The 19,000-nt window shown below is 43.5% G+C and overlaps 1 protein-coding gene across 1 annotated transcript in view; it reads right to left on the bottom strand.

Moving 5' to 3' along the window:
• Positions 1 to 2,812, bottom strand: part of Fbxo28 (F-box protein 28) — a 29,575-nt gene extending 26,763 nt beyond the window's left edge. Inside the window, exon 1 of the mRNA XM_059280350.1 lies at positions 2,520 to 2,812. Within this exon, the coding sequence (XP_059136333.1) occupies positions 2,520 to 2,786 (267 nt within the window). The 5' untranslated portion in view covers positions 2,787 to 2,812. The remainder of the gene's footprint in view (positions 1 to 2,519) is intronic.
• Between the last annotated feature and the right edge of the window lie 16,188 nt (positions 2,813 to 19,000).

Genomic DNA, 19,000 nt, shown 5'->3' with positions numbered 1-19,000 from the left:
ATCAGTAGACTGGAAAATCAAATTTCAATTATTTATGGTTACAGGAGGCAAAGACTATCACCAACTAACCTGGAAAAATAATTGAAATATATTATTGTAGCAACTTCAGGTCAGAGATCTTTATAGAAAATACAGACTATTAAGTACTTGGATTATGTACCTGCCCTTTAAGTTAGGTGCCAGGAATAGGCAAGACTGACATCTTATAGGATGAGGCAAGAAAGAAAACTGGGAAGAAGAAAAAAAGCAAAATGTCTATCCCAATAATGCATAAACTAGCCCACGGATCACAGTTTTGCCTACTGGAAGCTAATCGTGTTCTTACTGTCGCTCCCTTCCGGGCTTATCCAGCCTCACTTCTCACTCGAGAACACACAATGGAAGGGGCTGAAGTGATGTGTATAGCAGATGCCAGCACATACACTTAAGTCTCCTGATTTTTTGGCAAACAATTTAGGTAAAAACAACCATTTAAATTGAAAAGATATATACAAAGAGCCTAACCAGGCAATGTCTCTTTTCTATCAATTTCACAAAGATTTTAATTAAATTAATGCTGACACCTAGTGACAAGAAAGAACATCTGTATTTTGTGTTACTTGAAATGTATTTTCTGAAACCAAAGATCCATCTTAAGTCCCATAAACACCCAGTATCATTAGGTAAAGAGAAGAATGAGACCTCCTCGTTTCTAAAACCGCATGTGCAGGTATAAAACTGGCCAGGGAGCGGAATGGGAGCACCAAAGAGACTCCTTATGAAAAATGTCTTAAATTATAAATCTGCAACACTAGGCCAGGAGAAAAAGCTTACAATAGAAAAATGAGTTATAACTGATAGAGCACTCATCTAGCAGGTGCAAGGCTGAGTTTGAACTCCAGAACAGTGAAAAAACAGTAACACACACACACACACACACACACACCAACAACAACAACAACAAAAAAAAATGAATGAAAGAAAGAAGAAAAAATAAGGAAAACGACTAACACGCAAATACAATTTTTCTCAACACTTAACAAAACAACTGTGAATATTCCCAGCTTTCCAAAGCCATTGTCTGGCTGACTGGCTCGATTCAATCAAATGTTATACCCAATTGCCAAACACGATGTACATAAAGCATAAATTTTGGTCAAACACCATTCTTTATAAAATATAAAGAAATATTTCCAATTCTACATGAAATTCTAGGATGATGCTTTGAAAATTAAGGGCACTGTATTCTGAAATACCTACTTCCAACTGAAGAAATTTTCCATTCTGGAGACTGGCATGGTTGAACTGCTGTATTGACCAGGGGAAACAGATACACAAAACCTGCCCACCGTTTGAATGAATGCTTACAGCTGTTTGAAGATGATTTCCTTTGAAATGCAATTACGGTCAATTTTGAGCTGGAGGTATAGGCATATTGATTATTAAGAAAACGCTCCACACAGCACATTCAGAAAGATGTCTTTGTCCTTTTATAAACAATCCCGAACACATTTGGTGACTACATCGAACCGGCTCGCAATCACTTCAAAATGTCCACCTCCTTCAATTTCCTGACCACTTAAAGATAAATTCATTGGAAGGAAGTGAGATATCTTCCTGAACCAAGGAATTCATCAAATCCTCGGTCAAGCCTCTGGGATGTAGCAAAATTCCAAAGGCATTTTTTTTTTCCTTTTTAAATCTTTGATAGAACGTGTTATTTTTAGGGTATAAATAAACCACTCTGACAGCGGGGGTGGGGGGTGGGGGTGGACTTGAAGCACTAGTTTAAAAAATGATTGAACGACCTGGGGGAGGGGGAGTAACAGCTTGTCAAGGGGTGACTTGCTCCACTGTGGATCCGAAGTGTCAGGGAGGCAAAAACCGGACTGGTCATTTCCCAGGGCTCTACTTAGTACCAAGCAAGGCTCGGGTTCAAGCCACGAAAGCACTTTGCAATTTTAGAACCTCCAGTGGGTTTCGCGGGGGACGGGGAGAAGGGGGGACGGGGGGGGGGGTGGTTAGACCAAACCTCCTTCATCCTTTTCAACCAGGAAGCTTGCCGGGGTGGCTGGAGGAACAATACACTCTTCTTGCAACACAACCCGAGTCCGGCTGGGATCATCTACCTACTTGGGAGTTGCACTCCCCGGAAAGCCGGGCAAGGGGACAGGGCGGTAAGTCAAGGCAGGCTGCCAGCCCCCTCGGGGAATCCCTGCTCAGCGGGGCGGCGGGCACCCAGCCCAACTCCGTTACTTCTCGCTGGTCCGGCGGGCGCGTCCCGGGCTGGGGGCGAGGAGACCCCCCCCCCCGCAAGGCGCCGGGGCTCGCCCGCCGGCGAGTCGGGGTGCCGGTGCAGCAGCACCCCGCCGAGCCGCACCGGGGACACTTCCCGGCGGCACGGGCGCGCTCCGCAGCCCGCGCCCGCCGCCGAGGCTCGCCGGGGCTCCCTCCCCAGGAACGCGCCGCCCTCGCCGGCCCTCCCCAGACCTCGGCCCGGAGGACACAGAGGCGGGGTCCCACGGGGAGGGGGGCCTCACCAGGCGGAGCTGGCTAATTTCGTCGTAGGACATAAAGCTGAGTATGTTCTCGATGGCTACGATGGGCAGCGCCACCAGCGTGTTGTTTTGAGGCAGGTGGTCCGGAGCCAGCGCGGGCGCGGCGGGGGCCTGGGACCCCGGCTGCGGGGCCTGCGACGGGGGCGGCGGGGGCTGTCGCTGAGCCGAGCCGGCGGCCGAACAGGAGCCGCCGTCGCCGTGGCCGCCGCCTCCTTCCTCGGCCATCCGCTCCTCAGACGACGCCGCCATCTTGGGAGTTTGAGTCCTTCCTCCACTGTAAGGGAACCAGGACACTTCCTGTGCGTCACTTCCTCCTTCTGCCCGGGTTGCGGGGGGCGGGGGCAGAAGGAGAGGGAGGAGCTTGTGGGATGAAGACTGGAGGAGAGAGGCCTGAGCTTGGTGTGTATTCGATGCAAAGGAAGGAAGATGTTGCGCACCTCAAGAAAGATGGTCTTTGAAATGAGCAAAGATTCTGTAAACCCCAAGAAAGGCGGTCGTCAGTCTCTTATCTGATTGGAAACTCCCTGAGGGTAGCGGAGCATGCCTTGTTAAACTGCAAGAAACTGGAGCGGTTTTATTTCAAAGCAACTCGACAAAGGATGATAAAGAACCATGTTATCTTCATAAGTTTAGATGGAAATTTGTGTTTAGATCAGCATTTCCCAAGAGCCAATGTAATAATTTCAGCATGCAAAAAAAAAAAAAAAAAAAAGAATAAATACTCCTCTTTGAAAAGTACAAGACGGTTAGACAAGCCCCGAAAACATGTTAGTGAAATAAAAACACAGCGTCACATGCTGTATGACTACGTTTAGATGAGATGTCTCATAATAGGCAAATCCATAGAGTCAGGGACCAGAGAGATGTCCCAGAGGTTAGAACACTTGCTGCTCTTTCAGAGAACCTGAGTTTGATTCCCAGCACCCACATTGGGCAGCTTACAACTGCTAAACTGAAACAGAATATATTAGTGGTTGCTGGAAACTGGGGACAAGGGAAGTGTGGAAGACGACTGACAGTTAACAGGTGCATTGTTTCTTTTTGTGGGTGATGAGAAAGTGGAACTGGGGGCCAGCAAGATGACTTAATGAATAAAGACACTTGCTACCAAAGCTTACTACCTGAGTTTGAGCTCCAGGACTCACACAGTGAAAGGAGAGACCTGACACACACCCAGACAAAGAAATATAATTTTAAAATGAAATTAGGGGCCTGGAAATATGGCTCAGTGGTTAAGAGCACTTGTTCTTGCAGAAGACCTGTGGTCCATGCCAGCAAAACATGAAAAGAAATCTAAAGTAAGTTTTAATGGAATTAAATAGTGGTGGTGGGTGTACAACTGCATGAAAATACTAAAAACACCGAATTGTATACTTTAAAGACTTATTTTTAAATTTATGTATCTATGTACTTATAGACATGTGAGTATGGGTATACAAAGATGCCAGAGGAGGATGTTAGATCTCCTGGAGCTGGAGTTATAGTCAGTTTGAGGCGATCAATATGGATGCTGGGACCCAAACTCATGCCTTCTGGAAGAGCAGCCCGTGCTCCAAGCCTCTAAGCCATCTCTCCAGCACCTGAATTGTGTGACTTACCCAATAAAACAATCAATTTAGGCAAGAACCACTGAAAAGATGCTAAAACTAGAAGCCTAACACTTGGTGAGGTGCAGCACGCAGGCTCAAAGTAACCCCCCACGCGATACATATTAATTACAAAAAGTGAAAAGTATGTTACAGAAATTCACTGAACAGATTCGTAACCAAATGGTTAAGAATACCACCACAAGCTGTGGGAGGAACCAACATCATGTGCCTCTTACTGTGACACCCTGCCAGTGACCCAACATAATGTAGTATCTGTGCATAAAAATACATATCTGCATTTGAAGCAAACAAATTGAGGTTGGACTCTGCAGTGGTTTGGATTAGGATGTTTCCTATAGGTTCAAGTATTTGAACACTTAGCTCCCAGTTGGCGTGGTTGTCTGGGACCCCTTGGGAGGCGGAGCCTTGCTGGAAGAATCACGTCACTAGGGGTGGGTTTTGGCTGTGGTCTCACTCAGTGTCACTTCCCTCTCTGGCCAGTGCTTGAGCCTGAAGATGTGGTCCCTCCGCTTCCTGCTTGTACTGCTGTGCTTGCCAATTGATGCCATGACTCCCCACCACGGTGGACTCTTTTATATCAGTTGCCTTGAGTCGTGGTATTTTATCTCAGTGACAGGAAGGTAACTAACACAGACTGGAACTCAGGAGGTTTCTGTCTCTGCCTCCCATGATTCCATTTCTTAAAGGTTTTTATCCATAATGGTCAAGGTTCCAGTGCATGGGCCCTGACGAGCACACTCAAACCAGACCCATATCATAGCAGGGTTGGTTAGTATTCAAGATGTATTTTATGTCTAACTGTTTCTAGATGTTTGCATATTTATAATGTGTTAATTTTCTCTCCAATAATAGATCGCAATCTTACTTTTGTGCTTAGGGCATTGCTACCTCTTCAAAGAACCAGTTGCAATTTAGTCTAAATTGAAATCATTTTCTAACTAGTTTTATTCGAGTTGGAAGCTCTCTTGATGGGTTAAGTTGAAATAGAATTTCTGCAAGTAGAGTCATGCTTTAAGTACGTTATGGAAACTGCCACTTAAAGGAAATACACAGACAACAGTGTGTTTCACTTATAAAGAGTGAATCATCCTTCTCTCATTTAATTCATGTATTTTGTTAATCGACCCATGACAAGCTGTTGTTTGTATGAAGTGATCCTACAAACAGCAATCCTATTCTCTTAACTCGCCATATATGGACAACTGGTCACTAGTCAGATCTGTTAGTCTGAACAGCAGGATATAAGTTTGGGAATCATTTAAAGAAGTTCTTGCCACTCAGCTCACTCATTTTTTTTCTCTCTTTATGTGCACTAGATTTCCACCCTTATATTTCCCATGCTTGTTTGGGGGGTATTATTATTGTTGTTGTTTTGGAGGCACTCAGGATTGAACTCACAGCCCCGTGTGTACTAGCCAAGTACTCCACCATCCAGTTATAGCGACAGCTTCTACAAATTGTTCATAAAGAGAATTTCAAAGCAAATGATGGTTTTGTTTTACTTTTTAAAAATCAATCTTTATTTTGGATATACTTCCCAACCAGAGCAAATACGTGCACTCTATGGAGAAGTTCCAAATCCCAAGTGTAGTTTTAGGTCAGTCAGCTATCAAAGGTGCTTTACAAGACGATGGATTCAAGTGGGGACAGACACATACTTCCCAAAAGCCACGTTTCCAATTTCACATTTGTGAAGCTATGAAAGAGAATACAATCTTCCTCACACAGCTGATACAAGAAGAAACAGAGACAGTGAGTGAGGGGTGCCTTTAGTTTATTTATTTATGTAGTTTGGTGATGGGGATGGAATCCAGGAACTTGCACATGATAGACAAGTACTCCCCAGCCTTGTTTGTCTATCAATTTATTTTGCTGTGTTTTGTGAGGTAGGGATTCTCTGACCTCAAGTTTGCAATCCTCGTACATGCTGGGATACAAGCTTGCACACCATCACAGCTACAGATGAGGTCTTGTATTCTTCTGATTTAAAGCATTAAAACCACCTTGCTGATGTGCCGACACCGTGTGCCGTTCCATCCACTCCTTTCCCATCTTTCTGTCTTTCTGATCGGGTGTATGTTGGGGGATAGGGTGAGCCTGGGTATGGTGGAAGGTGATGAGGGGAGAGCTGACTGTTCAACTGCACTTCCATACGGAGTTGGGTTTATGTATAAAAGAGAAAACTATAACCATACCCCCTTTTTGGCTACATGGTAGCAGATTTGTAATGTATATAGAAGGAATAAAGTTTGAACTCTCATCTTAAACAATAAGAGACTTCGTGTTTTTGTGAATTGCAATCACCTACATTTTTTAAAAAAAGATTTATTATTTTTAGTTGATGTGTGTGTTTTGCCTGTATATGTCTGTGCACCATTTCATGCAATGCCTGCAGAGGCGGGAAGAGGGCGTTAGATCCCCCTGGAACTGGAGTTACAGTTGTGAGTCGCCATGTGGGTGCCAGGAACTGAACTTGGGTCCTCTGGAAAAGCAGCCAGTGCTCTTCACTGCTGAGCCATCTCTCCAGCCCCACCTATGTTTTCACAGATCCATCTTGTGGGACTGAGGAGATAGCTCAGTTGGTAAACTGAGTTTGCCAACCAAGCACGAGAGCTTGAGTTTAGATTCCCAGGACCCACGTAATAAGCCAGGCGCTTCAGCATCCTGGCAGCTGGGAGCTAGAAACAGGAGGAATCTTGGGCTTGCTGGCTTAGCCAGTCTAGCCCCAGGATCAGTGAGAGGTACTGTCTCAAAGAATAAGGTGGAAAGCAGTTGAGAAAGACAGCCAACATTGACCTCTGGCCACCACATACATGCACATTTGTGCGTGCACATGAATGCACACGCACCCCCTACACACACACACACACACCCTACACACACAATCTTTTGACTAGATGAGGCATTTCCTGTCTTTGCCAATATTTAAACTTGTATTATTAAATGCATTTTTAAAATTAAAGTTTTGACTCCGGAGGAAGAGTCCACGAAACTTTCAATTCAGGAAATGTTGCTGGCTGCCAGAAGGCTAAAACACCAGGAAGGGGCAAGAATATAAATAATGTTTCTTGCAACTGGGGAAGCTAGGGATCTGGCTGCAATATCAGCTCCAGAGGGAGCAGCTGAATTGATCTTGTTGGTCTGGCTGGCTTCTCCTTATTTCTCTAAGAGAATTCTTCCTGAAGTTGTAGATTCAGAAAGTGACTCAGCTAACAACGTTCCCTGCCTTTAGAAAGGTGTGCAAGCACAAGGTGCAGGGACATGCAGATAGAAGGGGCTACTTCTGATCTGAAAGATCAGAGAAAGTGTCACAAAGGAGGTTCACAGAGAGTGTCACAAAGGAGGTCATACATTCACTGTGGCCTCAAGGGATGGAGGTGTTATATTTTTGTCACTGTGACGAAATGGGTGAAACAGTCAGCTTATAAAGAGGGAAAGTTTATCTTGGCCCGCCGCATCTGAGCTCTCAGTACATGCTTGGTTGGTCCTGTTGCTTTGGGCTTGCAGTGACACATCCATGAGACCGAGTAAGTTATGAAGACTAGAGAGTTATTTCATAGTTCTAAGAGCATTTTAGTGGAAGGTAGTAAGGAACAATAAGTTGATATTTGAATCTCCGTATTTCAACTTAACTGCAGACCAAGTAGGCACAATCTATCCCCATGTCCTCTTGTTAAGGTTCAGTATTTATCAAAACTGTGGCCAGAAATTACCACCGGAAGCGCCTGAAGTGTTTATTTAAAATGAAGGTTCCCAGGCCTTGCTCCAGGCCCACCAAATCAGAAACTATAGAAATCCTTTCACTTTTTCCCTGAGATCCTCACTGTACATGAGCCCACACCGGTTTCATGAGCATACTAGAGAGTCCAGCTTTCTATTTTTGCATTTGCCTCCCACCACCAGTGAGAGTTGCTGTTTTTAGGTTGTATAATTGCCCAGTCCAGTTCACAGTACCACAGAGCTCAGATTTCCTGAGCAGCTAAGAATATTTCTTCTTTTTACCACTTCTTCTTGCTTTCAGGCAATGCCCCCCCCCCCCAGCTTTCATAAAGCTCCAGGGAAGAAATACATCTGACTTTTTTTTGTTGAATAAATGCTCAATGTCCTCCTGTATAGCTTTGTAGTTCTCCTCACAGCCTTGTCTCATTTGTCTCCGAAGACTCAAGTATGTGGCATGATGCACTGGAGTAGTAGAAGTTGATAAGTATCTATGGATTTGGGCCTGGGGAGTTGGTTCAATGGGTAAAAGTGCTTGCTGTACAATCCTGTTGACGTGAATTTGATCCCTGAGCCCATGTTAAAAGTCAGATAGGGCTGGAGAGATGGCTCAGCAGTTCAGAGCACTGATTGCTCTTCCTGAGTTCAATCTCAGCACCCATATGGCAGCTCACACCTGTCTGTAACTCCAGTTTCAGGGTGCCCGACACCCATGGCAATGCACATAAAAATAAAATAAAATATCCAGAAAAAAAGTCAGATGAAGCCAGGCAGTGGTGGTACATGCCTGCCTTTAATCCCAGCATTTGGGAGGCAGAGGTGGGCAGATCTCTGTGAGTTCAAGGCCAGCCTGGTCTATAGAGTGAGTTCCAGAACAGCCTAGGCCACACAGAGAAACCCTGTGTCAAAAAAAATGAAAAAAAAATGAGAGAGAGACAGAGAGAGAGAGAGAGAGAGAGAGACAGAGAGAGAGAGACAGAGAGAGAGAGAGAGAGATCAGATGCAGTGACATGTGTCTGTAATCCAGAACTCCTAGCATAAAAAGAGAGGCAGAGAAAGAATCAGCTGGACGTTCCTACATACAACACAATGTCAGAAACAAGAGAGACCCAGCCTCAAAACAAGGTAGGAGAGGACCAATCCCTGAAAAGCTGATTCCTAATTGCCCACTGTAGTATGAACACACACACACACACACACACACACACACACACACACACACACTTTTATGAATCTGTTGATGGAATGCTTGGTCATTAGTCATTGGTCTAGAAAGGTGATGGGTGTCCTGCTGACAGTGGAAGGCACAATGATCTATCATTTTCAAGGCACTGATAAAGTTGCTGTCAGCAGTATGGATCACAAATGGTTGATAATCAGAAGGACATTATTCTCCAAGCCAAGTTCTAACCTTCTAACCAACACAACTTCAGGGTCACAAATGTTTCTGGCTTAAGATTAATTAAAAAGTGCTGTCTACTGAATCTTTGACAAAAAAATATGGTCCCAGAGATGACATGTCTCATAAACTGCTTAATTTTTTTTCTAATGTGACATTATTGTTTGGGGTGCTAAACCATAAGTAATGGTTTAGCAGCTGGGATGATTCTACAGCATTAAATTAAAGGTAATCCCTACATCAGCACTTCCAGGTCTCCAGTGTCTTCTGTCTGTCCTGTACCACTGCTGGGGGCTTATTTTGGATTCCAACATCAAACACAGGTGCAATAGGAACACATGAAAAGGCAGATCAAGCTGAGTGAGTCCACCATATATCGCGACAGGAAAAGCTAAGAGCTGATGAAGGTGGAATGCAGAGCTGGAGGCATGAGATAAAAGAAGTTATAGAAAAAAAAAAAAACTAGAGTTGGAGGTGTCTGAAATATTTCTCCCTCCTTTTTAAAAAAAGTTAAATCACTTTCATTCAGCGTGTATGTTTGTGTTTGTGTGTGCGTATGTATGCATGTACATATAGGCAGGCACACACCACGGCGTGTGTGCTGAAGTCAGAGACATCGTGCAAGAGCCAGGTCTGTCTTTCTACTATGTGGCTCCTATGATTTGAACACAGGTTGCCAGCAATGGTGGCAGGCCCCTTTACCTACTCAGCCATTTTGCAGGCTCTGAAATATTTCTTGATTTGGCTGATGGGGTCTGAACTAATAGTTATGGTTTGGATGTGAACGTATCTTAGAAAACAGAGGCTGTGAGAGTCCTATAGAGAGCTAGGTGCCTCCTTTCCTGCCCATGTTCTGAGCTTCTTACAGCATTATTTATTCTGAAATGTAAAAGAATCATTGCCCTTGGAAGGTATTGTTATGTACAGGACTGTTACAAATGCTAGGTGCACCCAGGTAGCACACAATCCGAGTGTCAGTCAAATGGCGTTAGTGTATCAGTTATCTTTTATGCTCACTAGAGTAAGGTCAAAGGTCGGGATAAAGGGCATTAGGTACAACCTAGAGGAGAATGTGCCCATTAGGATGGAGTCTCCAGCAATCCAGTATCATAAGGGGCTTCACAGTCTTAACCATGTTATTCTTTTTGTTGTTGTGGTTTTTAAACTTATTTATTATGTACACAGTGTTCTGCCTGCATGTGTCCCTGCAGGCCAGAAGAGGGCGCCAGATCTCATCACAAGTGGTTGTGAGCCACTATGTGGTTGCTGGGAATTGAACTCAGGACCTCTGGAAGAGCACTCAGTACTCTTAACCACCGGGCCAGCTTCCCAGCCCCACCATGTTATTCTTTTCACAGGACATTTTGCCTGGTGGTTGGGAGCACTATTTGTCAGAATGACAGTTTAAGACATCATCACCGAGAGTACTCAGCCACAAGTGGGATATATCACCCTCCCCCTACAAAAAAGGGGTGTGCGTACAAAGATCATCAAAGAAGAAGGGGTGTCGATGGTAAGAGCCAGAGGTCCAGGAAGAACAGAGCACACCAGTGTCCTCTGGACGTGACAGGACCACTGCACTCATGAACTTACAGTGACTGTGATTGTCTGCACAAGACCAGCACAGGATCGAGCCAGCTAACATTGCAGCATGGGCTGGGGAGAGGCTCAGGAGCCCCATCACTGTCTGAGGAGCTCTTGACAAGTGATAGCTTTTGGAGGAGGGAGAGTCACTTTTCTTTAAGGGAGTGGCCTCTAGCAGATTATCATGCTCCAGTCGATGGCCCTAAACCCCTGGGTATATGGGCAATACAAATTTGACTCAGTGGGTTTTACAAAAAATAAGGGATACAGAGTTAGGAGGGGGTTAGGAGTAGATATGAAAGGAGTTAGAGAGAGGAGTAAGGATAAATATGAAAATACATTTTATGTAAGTATAAAATTCTCAAATAATTAATAAAACATTATAATAAATCTCTTCCGAGAGCAGGAGGTGATGGGCTGATGAGAAAGGTGCAGGTTCCAGGCTGGACTCTGATACTAAATGTGGATTTGCAGCAACCAGGACAGGAAGGGATCTAATTTTATGTTGGAACCTGCCAGATAAAAGAAACAGGAGGGTCTTGTACAACACAGTGATACTATGTAACTTGTCTTCCGTTTGGCCATTGTCTGAAGAGAAGAATGCTTCCTTAAAGGTCTTAACCACTGGGTCTCCGGGCCTGTTTTCTACTCTGTTTTTTACTCTTGATTCTCCTATTGTATGCCACACAGTTCCTCCCATTTCCATGCTGGAGATTGAACCCAGAGCCTTATGCACACTAAGCTGCATTCACAGTCTCGTAGATCATTTGCTGGGTGTCGCAGGATAGTTGACTACACGGTGACACCCTGAGTCTGTGCTAATAAAGTTAACCTTGAATCAGGGGGTGGAGCCACCCACTACTTGACAAGAATTAGTCATAGAGACTACAGAGGACCCAGCACACAGATAGAGAGGCACAGGAAGGAGTGGGGAGGGACTTGGAGATTTGCTGGTTTTTTGGTCGTCCTTTTTTTTGGTCTGAGAAGTATGGAGAGAAGGTCATGTTTTCACCCCGATATCTTTATTGGTAATAGAACAGCTACAGTAATACAAGAGATGGGCTACTGAAATACCTCCACATGACCACACATTGGGACTTACTTCACCGAATTCAGCCTAGTAGCCCGTGAATTGAGTTGCTGAGCAGGCTTTGGTTACATGGCCCCTCAATCTGGTCTTGGGTTGAGGATGTGTAGGAAATGAGACAGACAGATGCTCCTCTTCACAAGAAGAACAGATCTGCATTCTTCTTTACTTCTTTCTATCGCTGTCCTCTCCTTGATCTATCAACTCAATCATTTTAACGCCATTTAAGGAAACAAGGTTTTTTCCCCCTCTGCCTTCAGATGCCTTAAATACTATCTTGATCCGCTCTACACCTGTAATTCACCGAGTAAACCAAGTCAGGCTCAGATTTCCCTTCTGTTACCTCGTATTACTTGAGAACATTGCTACCTTGTGAGCACCTGGAAGAACCAGGTTGTGGTTCTTTAATAAGAGGGATGAGTGGAATGAAAAACGTATACTTAGGGGAAAATCAATTGGTGGACTGAAGATTATATTGACTCTTTCAAGTCACGGTGACGTCATTTGGTGCCCTAAATTAGTGGTTACCAAATCATCAGTGCTTATTACAAACAAAGCTTCCTGGGTACCTCCCTTGGAGATTAAGGTTCAGTGGATCTGGCTGGTCTGGGTCCTGGGAACCTGTGTATTGAACTAAAAGAAAGTCTTGGGTCTCAGCAGGTTTGGGAAACTCTGAATTAAGGAATATATTGCTGAATAGTGGCCTCAGGAGCTGAGAATACATTTTATTTGCTAACATATTTTTTCTTATGAAAATGTATTGACTCAAAATTAAAGGAAATTTTAAATAATCTACTTCTATTTCTACCATTCTAATATATTAGTTTCACTTTTCTGTAATTCCTTATAAATCTATTCACCTGTGTATATAAAGACAAAAGGATGCAATTTCAGATTCTTCTAGGTTTTCTTCTTTCTTTTTTTTTTAAAAAAACAGGCTGACCTTGAATTTGCTGTATAGCCAAGGCTGACCTTGTTCTTCTGAAGTGCCCCCCACCATGCCAGGTTAACATGGTGCTGGGGAATGGAACCCAAAACCCTGTAAATGCTGGGCAAGCACTCTACCAACCAAACTACATCCCTAGTCTTCTTCCTTTATATTAAACACCAGGAATACTTTTCCTTTGATGTCACATAAAATTGGTGACTTAATCTATTCAGGTTGCTGTAACAAAGGTGTTATAAAGTGCATGGTCCACCAGCACCAGAACTGTGTTTCTTACAGCTCTAGAGGCTGGGGAGTAGATCAAGGAGCCACCAGACTTACTGTCTGGAGACAGCCCACTTGGTTTCATGGATGGCGCCTTCTCATCAGGTCCTCCATAGTAAAAGGGAAACATAAACTTTCTTGGGCCTCTTTTTGTTGTTGCTGTTTTGTGTTTTGTTTTATGTTTTCAGATAAGGTCTTCCTACGCTGTCTTGACGTGCTATGTAAGCCAGGCTGGCCTCGAACTCACAGAGATCTGCTTGCTTCTGCCTCCCAAGTGCTAGAATTAAAGATGTACACTACCATATCATGCTCTCTTGGGCTCCTTTAATAAGGCACTAATCCTATTCATAGGACTCCATGCTTATAAGGTAATAACTTACTAAGACCCTCACCTTTGTGTGTGTGTACATGTTCATGTATGTGCATGTGGAGTTCAGAAGTTGATGTCCATTGCTTTTCTTAATGTCTGTCAATTTTATTTATTATTTATTATTATTAATAATATTTGTTTTGTTTTTGAGGCAGAGTCTCTCTACTTGTTCTTGGCTGTACTGGAACTCACTATGTAGATCAAGCCGGCCTTGAATTCACAGAGACCCTCCTGCCTCCTGAGGTTGGGATTAAAGGTGCATAATCCCATGCTTGGCCTTTATTTTTTAAATTTTGAAATTACATATATACATTACGTTTTATATTTTGTGTGTGCATGTGTGGGTGTGCATGAATGCATATGTGCATTCATGCACAGACATTTGTTGCCGTGGCATGGATATGGTGATCAAAGAACAATTTGTAAGAGTTGGTTCTTAGCCAAGTGATGGAGGCGCACACCTTCAATCCCAGCACTCAGGAGGCAGAGGCAGGCAGATTTCTAAATTCAAGGCCAGCCTGTCTACAGAGTGAGTTCTAGGACAGCCAGGGCTACACAGAGAAACCCTGTCTGGAAAAACAAAATAAAAAGCAAACAGAAGAGTTCTTTCCTCCCACCATGTGGGTCCCAGCGATTGGACTCACGTTCACAGGCTTGGCAGCAGGGCTTGAGACAGGGTCTCCCACTGAACCCGGAGCTTACTGATTCAGCTAGACTGACTGGCCAACAGGTTCTCAGAATCCTCTTGTCTCTGACTCTCCAGCACAGGAGTTACTGGTGTGCACCACTGCACTGGGCTTCTTGTACAGATGCTGGGGACCCAAATGCAGGTCCTCATGCTCACACAGGGAGCACTTTACCAGCGGAGTCATTTCCCCAGCCTCTGCTGCCTTTCAATATTATCCTGTTGGTGATTAGGTTTTGACATACGAATTTTAGGAGAACACAAATATTCAGACAACAGCAATCAACCATTATAGCATTAAGTATCTATAATTAATTTGTCTATTTACCAACACTTTGGTTGTATTTAAGTTTTTGTTGACATTATAAATGATGTAACAGTATAACTTTTTGCAGTACTGGGGATAAAATTTTGAATAATTTTTCCGGAACATTATTAATAAGTTGAGAAGTCTTACTATCTTAAATTCAGAATGATTAATATTGGGACACAACATACTTCATTGCTGATAGAAATTGGGCAACTGGCTTCATTCTTAAAATGCTTATAAACCTCCTGCGATACATTTCCTTCACATCTCTACATTTAAAAGTGCATTTCTTTTATTTGTGTAACAGCTATTTGGTGGCATGCAGTTCCAACCAAGATACTGTGGGCTGCAGAAGAGCAAAGGTCCCTGTGGAGCTCAGACGGAGCAAGAGAGACAGTAGGTGTGCAGAGACAAGGCCGTCTCAGACAGCGACGGCGGAATGCGTGATGTGTGGATTGTTCAGAGCTTGAGTGGCTTTGGAGGGTGGTAATAAGAAAGTGAGGTTATGCTGTGACCTGAATGACCCAAGTGCAAGGTTGTGTTAGAGTTCTTCAAAGAAGCAGAACCGTAATAATGCACACAGACACACAGGAGTGTGTGTGTGTGTGTGTATACATGGCAGTTCACAATGAGAACAATTTTATCACACAAAAGGTTGGTGCCTCTCTTTAGTTCATTTCTATTTTTTTTTTTAAATCCTTCTACCACAGCAACCATTGATGCTCATTTTCATTCTGTAATGGTCCTAAAGCTTTTGCTTGTTTGTTTGAGATAGGTTTCACTCTGTAGCCCTGACTGGCTTGGTATTTACTATGCAGCCCAGGCTGGCCTCAAACACATGGCAATCCTTCTACCTTAGCCTCCCATGTGCTGGGATGATAGGTGTGAGACATTATGACTGGATGTCCTGGAATTTTGTATAAATCAAATTATAAACATTAGGGAAACAGATGAATTAGATATCATACATTGTCTGGTACAGGCTTCACTTCATTTCAGTCACCCAGGATCTTGTGTATCCTAGGCAAGTGTTCTACTACTAACCACACCCCGGCACCTGTTTTTTTTGTGTGTGTGTGTGTGTGTGTGTGTTTATTTGTTTGTTGTTGTTGTTTGTTTGTTTTTGGGGTTTTTTTTTTTGAGACAGGTTCTCACTATGTAGTTCAGGCTAGTCTGGAGTTCACTGTGTAACCCAGGCTGACCTGCATCATGAGATTCTCTCGCCTCTCCCAAGTGAACACTGATATTGCAGGCAGGTGCTGTCAAGCCTTGCTCACATTTTTTTCTGCTTTGAAGTCTTCGCTCTTTCTAGATAATGATAGGAATCTCAAGTCCTGTCCTAGGAGACTGTGTGTGGACCCATGGTTCCTACTTTCTGAGGGCCTTCAGAGCCAACCTTTCTCTGTATTTTCTGCATCCTAACAGGTCCTTTTGATCATTACTTTAAAAAATTTTTACAACAAAAATATGCATTTCCCTTTTCCCAAATATGAATTGTATTGTACCATTGTAATGTGAGTTCACACCTCTGTCACTCTCGAGAACCACGTGTCTATTCTATGATCACAGGCTAACCAAAGACACTGACCTGCTACAGGATGCTCTGGAAGGGCAGAGTAGCATTCCCTCATCCTACCTCTCCTTAAGTGCTTGCCTTTTATGGATACCAAATATTTAACGATCCCAAACCAAAGCAATTACTCATGTCTTTGTTTTACGTCCCTTAGCTTCCTGATATTATTTTTAATAGCTCCTCCATAACCATCTAACAGCTTCATTTCTAAAAGGTCACTGGGCTCCAGGAAATAATGACCATTTAAGTAGGCTAGCCAATAACTTCAAATAGCTGTGTGGGGCAGGACGGTCCCCAGCTGGGCTGTTGAGGTTGGCAATGGAAGACTTAGATTTCACAGCAGAGATTTAAAAATAATCATGTTGCAGCCACAGAAAGAGAAGATGTAGGTGTTGGAATCTAGTGTGCTTTAATAGCGAAATTGCAGCATGTAACGCGCGCGCACACGTGCACACACATACAGAGGAAGTTTAATCTAAAGGAAGCAGTTTATTTCTTTAGGAAACTACACCCTCCTTTCCTTCTCTCTCTTCTGTGTGGAGTGTATGAGTTCATGAGTATGTGTTCATGTGTATGAGTACATGAGTATGTGTGCAGGAGGTCAGAGGTCAATGTCAGGTGCCTTCCTCAGTTGCTTTCCACTTCATTGTTTGATACAAGGTCTGTCACTGAACCCGGAGCCCGATTTAGCTGGCCAGTAAGAACCAGAGATCCACCTCCCCAGCGCTGGGGTTATAGATGCATTCCGCACTCTTGGTTATCCCGATCATACTCAGGTCCTCAAGTTTACACAGCAGACAGTTTACCCACCAAGCCGCCTCAGCTCCTTGCTCTTTGTAAGATCCACACCCTAAGAACACTTTCAAACTTCATCTTCTCTCTGGGCTCAAGTCTCACAGCATCTCCATGCACACACGGCCAAGCAGCAGGCAGCCAGAGCAGGACGATTTTTCTTCTTCAGATTGAGAAATAAAAAGAAAAAGGAGAGTGCTGTGGGATGTTCTGTATGTTAAATGTGTTGCTCTGATTGGTTAATAAATAAAACACTGATTGGCCAGTAGCCAGGCAGGAAGTATAGATGGGATAAGGAGAGAAGAGAATTCTGGGAACAGGAAGGCTGAGTCAGAGAGAGGCTGCCAGCCACTGTGATGAGAAGCAACATGTTAAGATACCAGTAAGCCACGAGCCATGTGGCAACTTATAGATGAATAGAAATGGGTTAATTTAAGATAGAAGAATTAGATAACAAGAAGCCTGCCATGGCCATACAGTTTGTAAGCAATGTAAGTCTCTGTGTGTTTACTTGGTTGGGTCTGAGCAGCTGTGAGACTGGCGGGTGAGAGAGATTTGTCCTGACCGTGGGCCAAGCAGGATTGGAGAAGACTCCAGCTACATGAGAGTCAGGGGGTGGTGGCACATTCCTTTATTCTCAGTACTCGGGAGGCAGCAATGGTAAGATCTCTGAGTTAGAGGCCAGTTTGGTCTACAGAGTGAGTTCCAGGACAGCCAGGGCTACACAGAGAAACTCTGTCTTGAATCCGCTGCCCCCCCCCCCAAAAAAGGAGAAAAGATATTCTAGTCACTCTAAAATTGGTGCAGGGGCTGAGTGAGCAGCAGTGAGCGGTTAGCATTGTTTCATGTTTTTTTCTCTATCACATGTTTTTGTAATGGTGACTTTGTTACAGGGTTCCTTCTGGGAGAAGTAGGGAGTTGATACAACATCTCCAAGTATACGGGAAATTTACCTCTCATTTCAAGAGCACTGTGTCATGTAAAAATCAGTCACATATTTTTCCTTTGTCCTGGAATTTGTTAACTTATAGTCCAGCTTTATGACTGCTTTATGAATAAGAGTTTATGGCTTTCAGTTCGTCCTGAGTTTCCTTGTGCTCTTAAAAATTATATTCTCTTCATTCTGCTGTATACACTTACTTTATCACTATGGGTAATTGAGAAGAATTCTGATACTTTACATTGTTTTTGTAGACAATGACATACGAATAAATAAAGTAAAATTTGAAAGGGGAAACTACTCATTTTAATAGGAACTTTGGGACATGTTTTTTGTTTGTTGGTTTTTGGTTTTTGGTTTTTTGAGACAGGGTTTCTCTATATAACAGCCCTGGCTGTCCTGGAACTTGCTTTGTGGACAAGGCTGGCAGAGAACTCGCAGAGGCCTTCCTGCCTCTGCCTCTTGAATGCTGGGATCAAAGGTGTGTGCTACCATGCCTGCTTAATTAACAGGTGATTTACTATAATTTAACTTTTTACTGGAAGCAGTCTATTTCAGTGTTTTACTGCACCTGCTCTGAATTCTAGCTAGTGACAAGTTCAAATCTTTCCTAATACCAGGGCAGCATAATGAGACCTTGTCTCAAAAAACCAGACCAAATGAAAACAACAACAAAGCCAAAGCAATCAAAAATTTCCTAATATCCTAATGGATCTAAGGTATTTAATCTGTGCCTCAGTTTACATGTATGCAGTAACAAAAATAACATTTTTTTATTAAATTAGATTAAAAGCATTCAGGACATAGAACTGTGGCTGGCATTCAGTTTGAGGTGAGCATTCTAGGTGTTCGGAACCACTGCTAAACTTTTCCAACTTTTCTTGTGAGACAGGAAGCTCAGACTCTTGATCATTTTGAAATAAAGTTTGGTCTTTACTTCTGGCTCTTAAGAGATAACCACCACCTCCTTGGGATTTCCTGAGTTACAGGAGTGACTGTGTTAGTCACCGCAAGCGCCCTCCACCACACCTGAGTTAACTAAGGAACTGGCTCATTTCGGGTCCATACAGTTTCAGAATCCGGGATACTATACTGGAAAGACCAATCACGTGATTAACCAGGGTTAGAGCTTTCGATTTGACCTTCAGGGAAGAGACAAGGTTAGTGTTTGAAGTCACTCAATCAC

This window comes from Peromyscus eremicus, chromosome 15, assembly GCF_949786415.1.
Source record: "Peromyscus eremicus chromosome 15, PerEre_H2_v1, whole genome shotgun sequence".
Classification (NCBI taxonomy): domain Eukaryota; kingdom Metazoa; phylum Chordata; class Mammalia; order Rodentia; family Cricetidae; genus Peromyscus; species Peromyscus eremicus.
The sequence above is the reverse complement of the archived record's forward strand: the minus strand, read 5'-3'. Positions and strand labels throughout refer to the sequence as shown.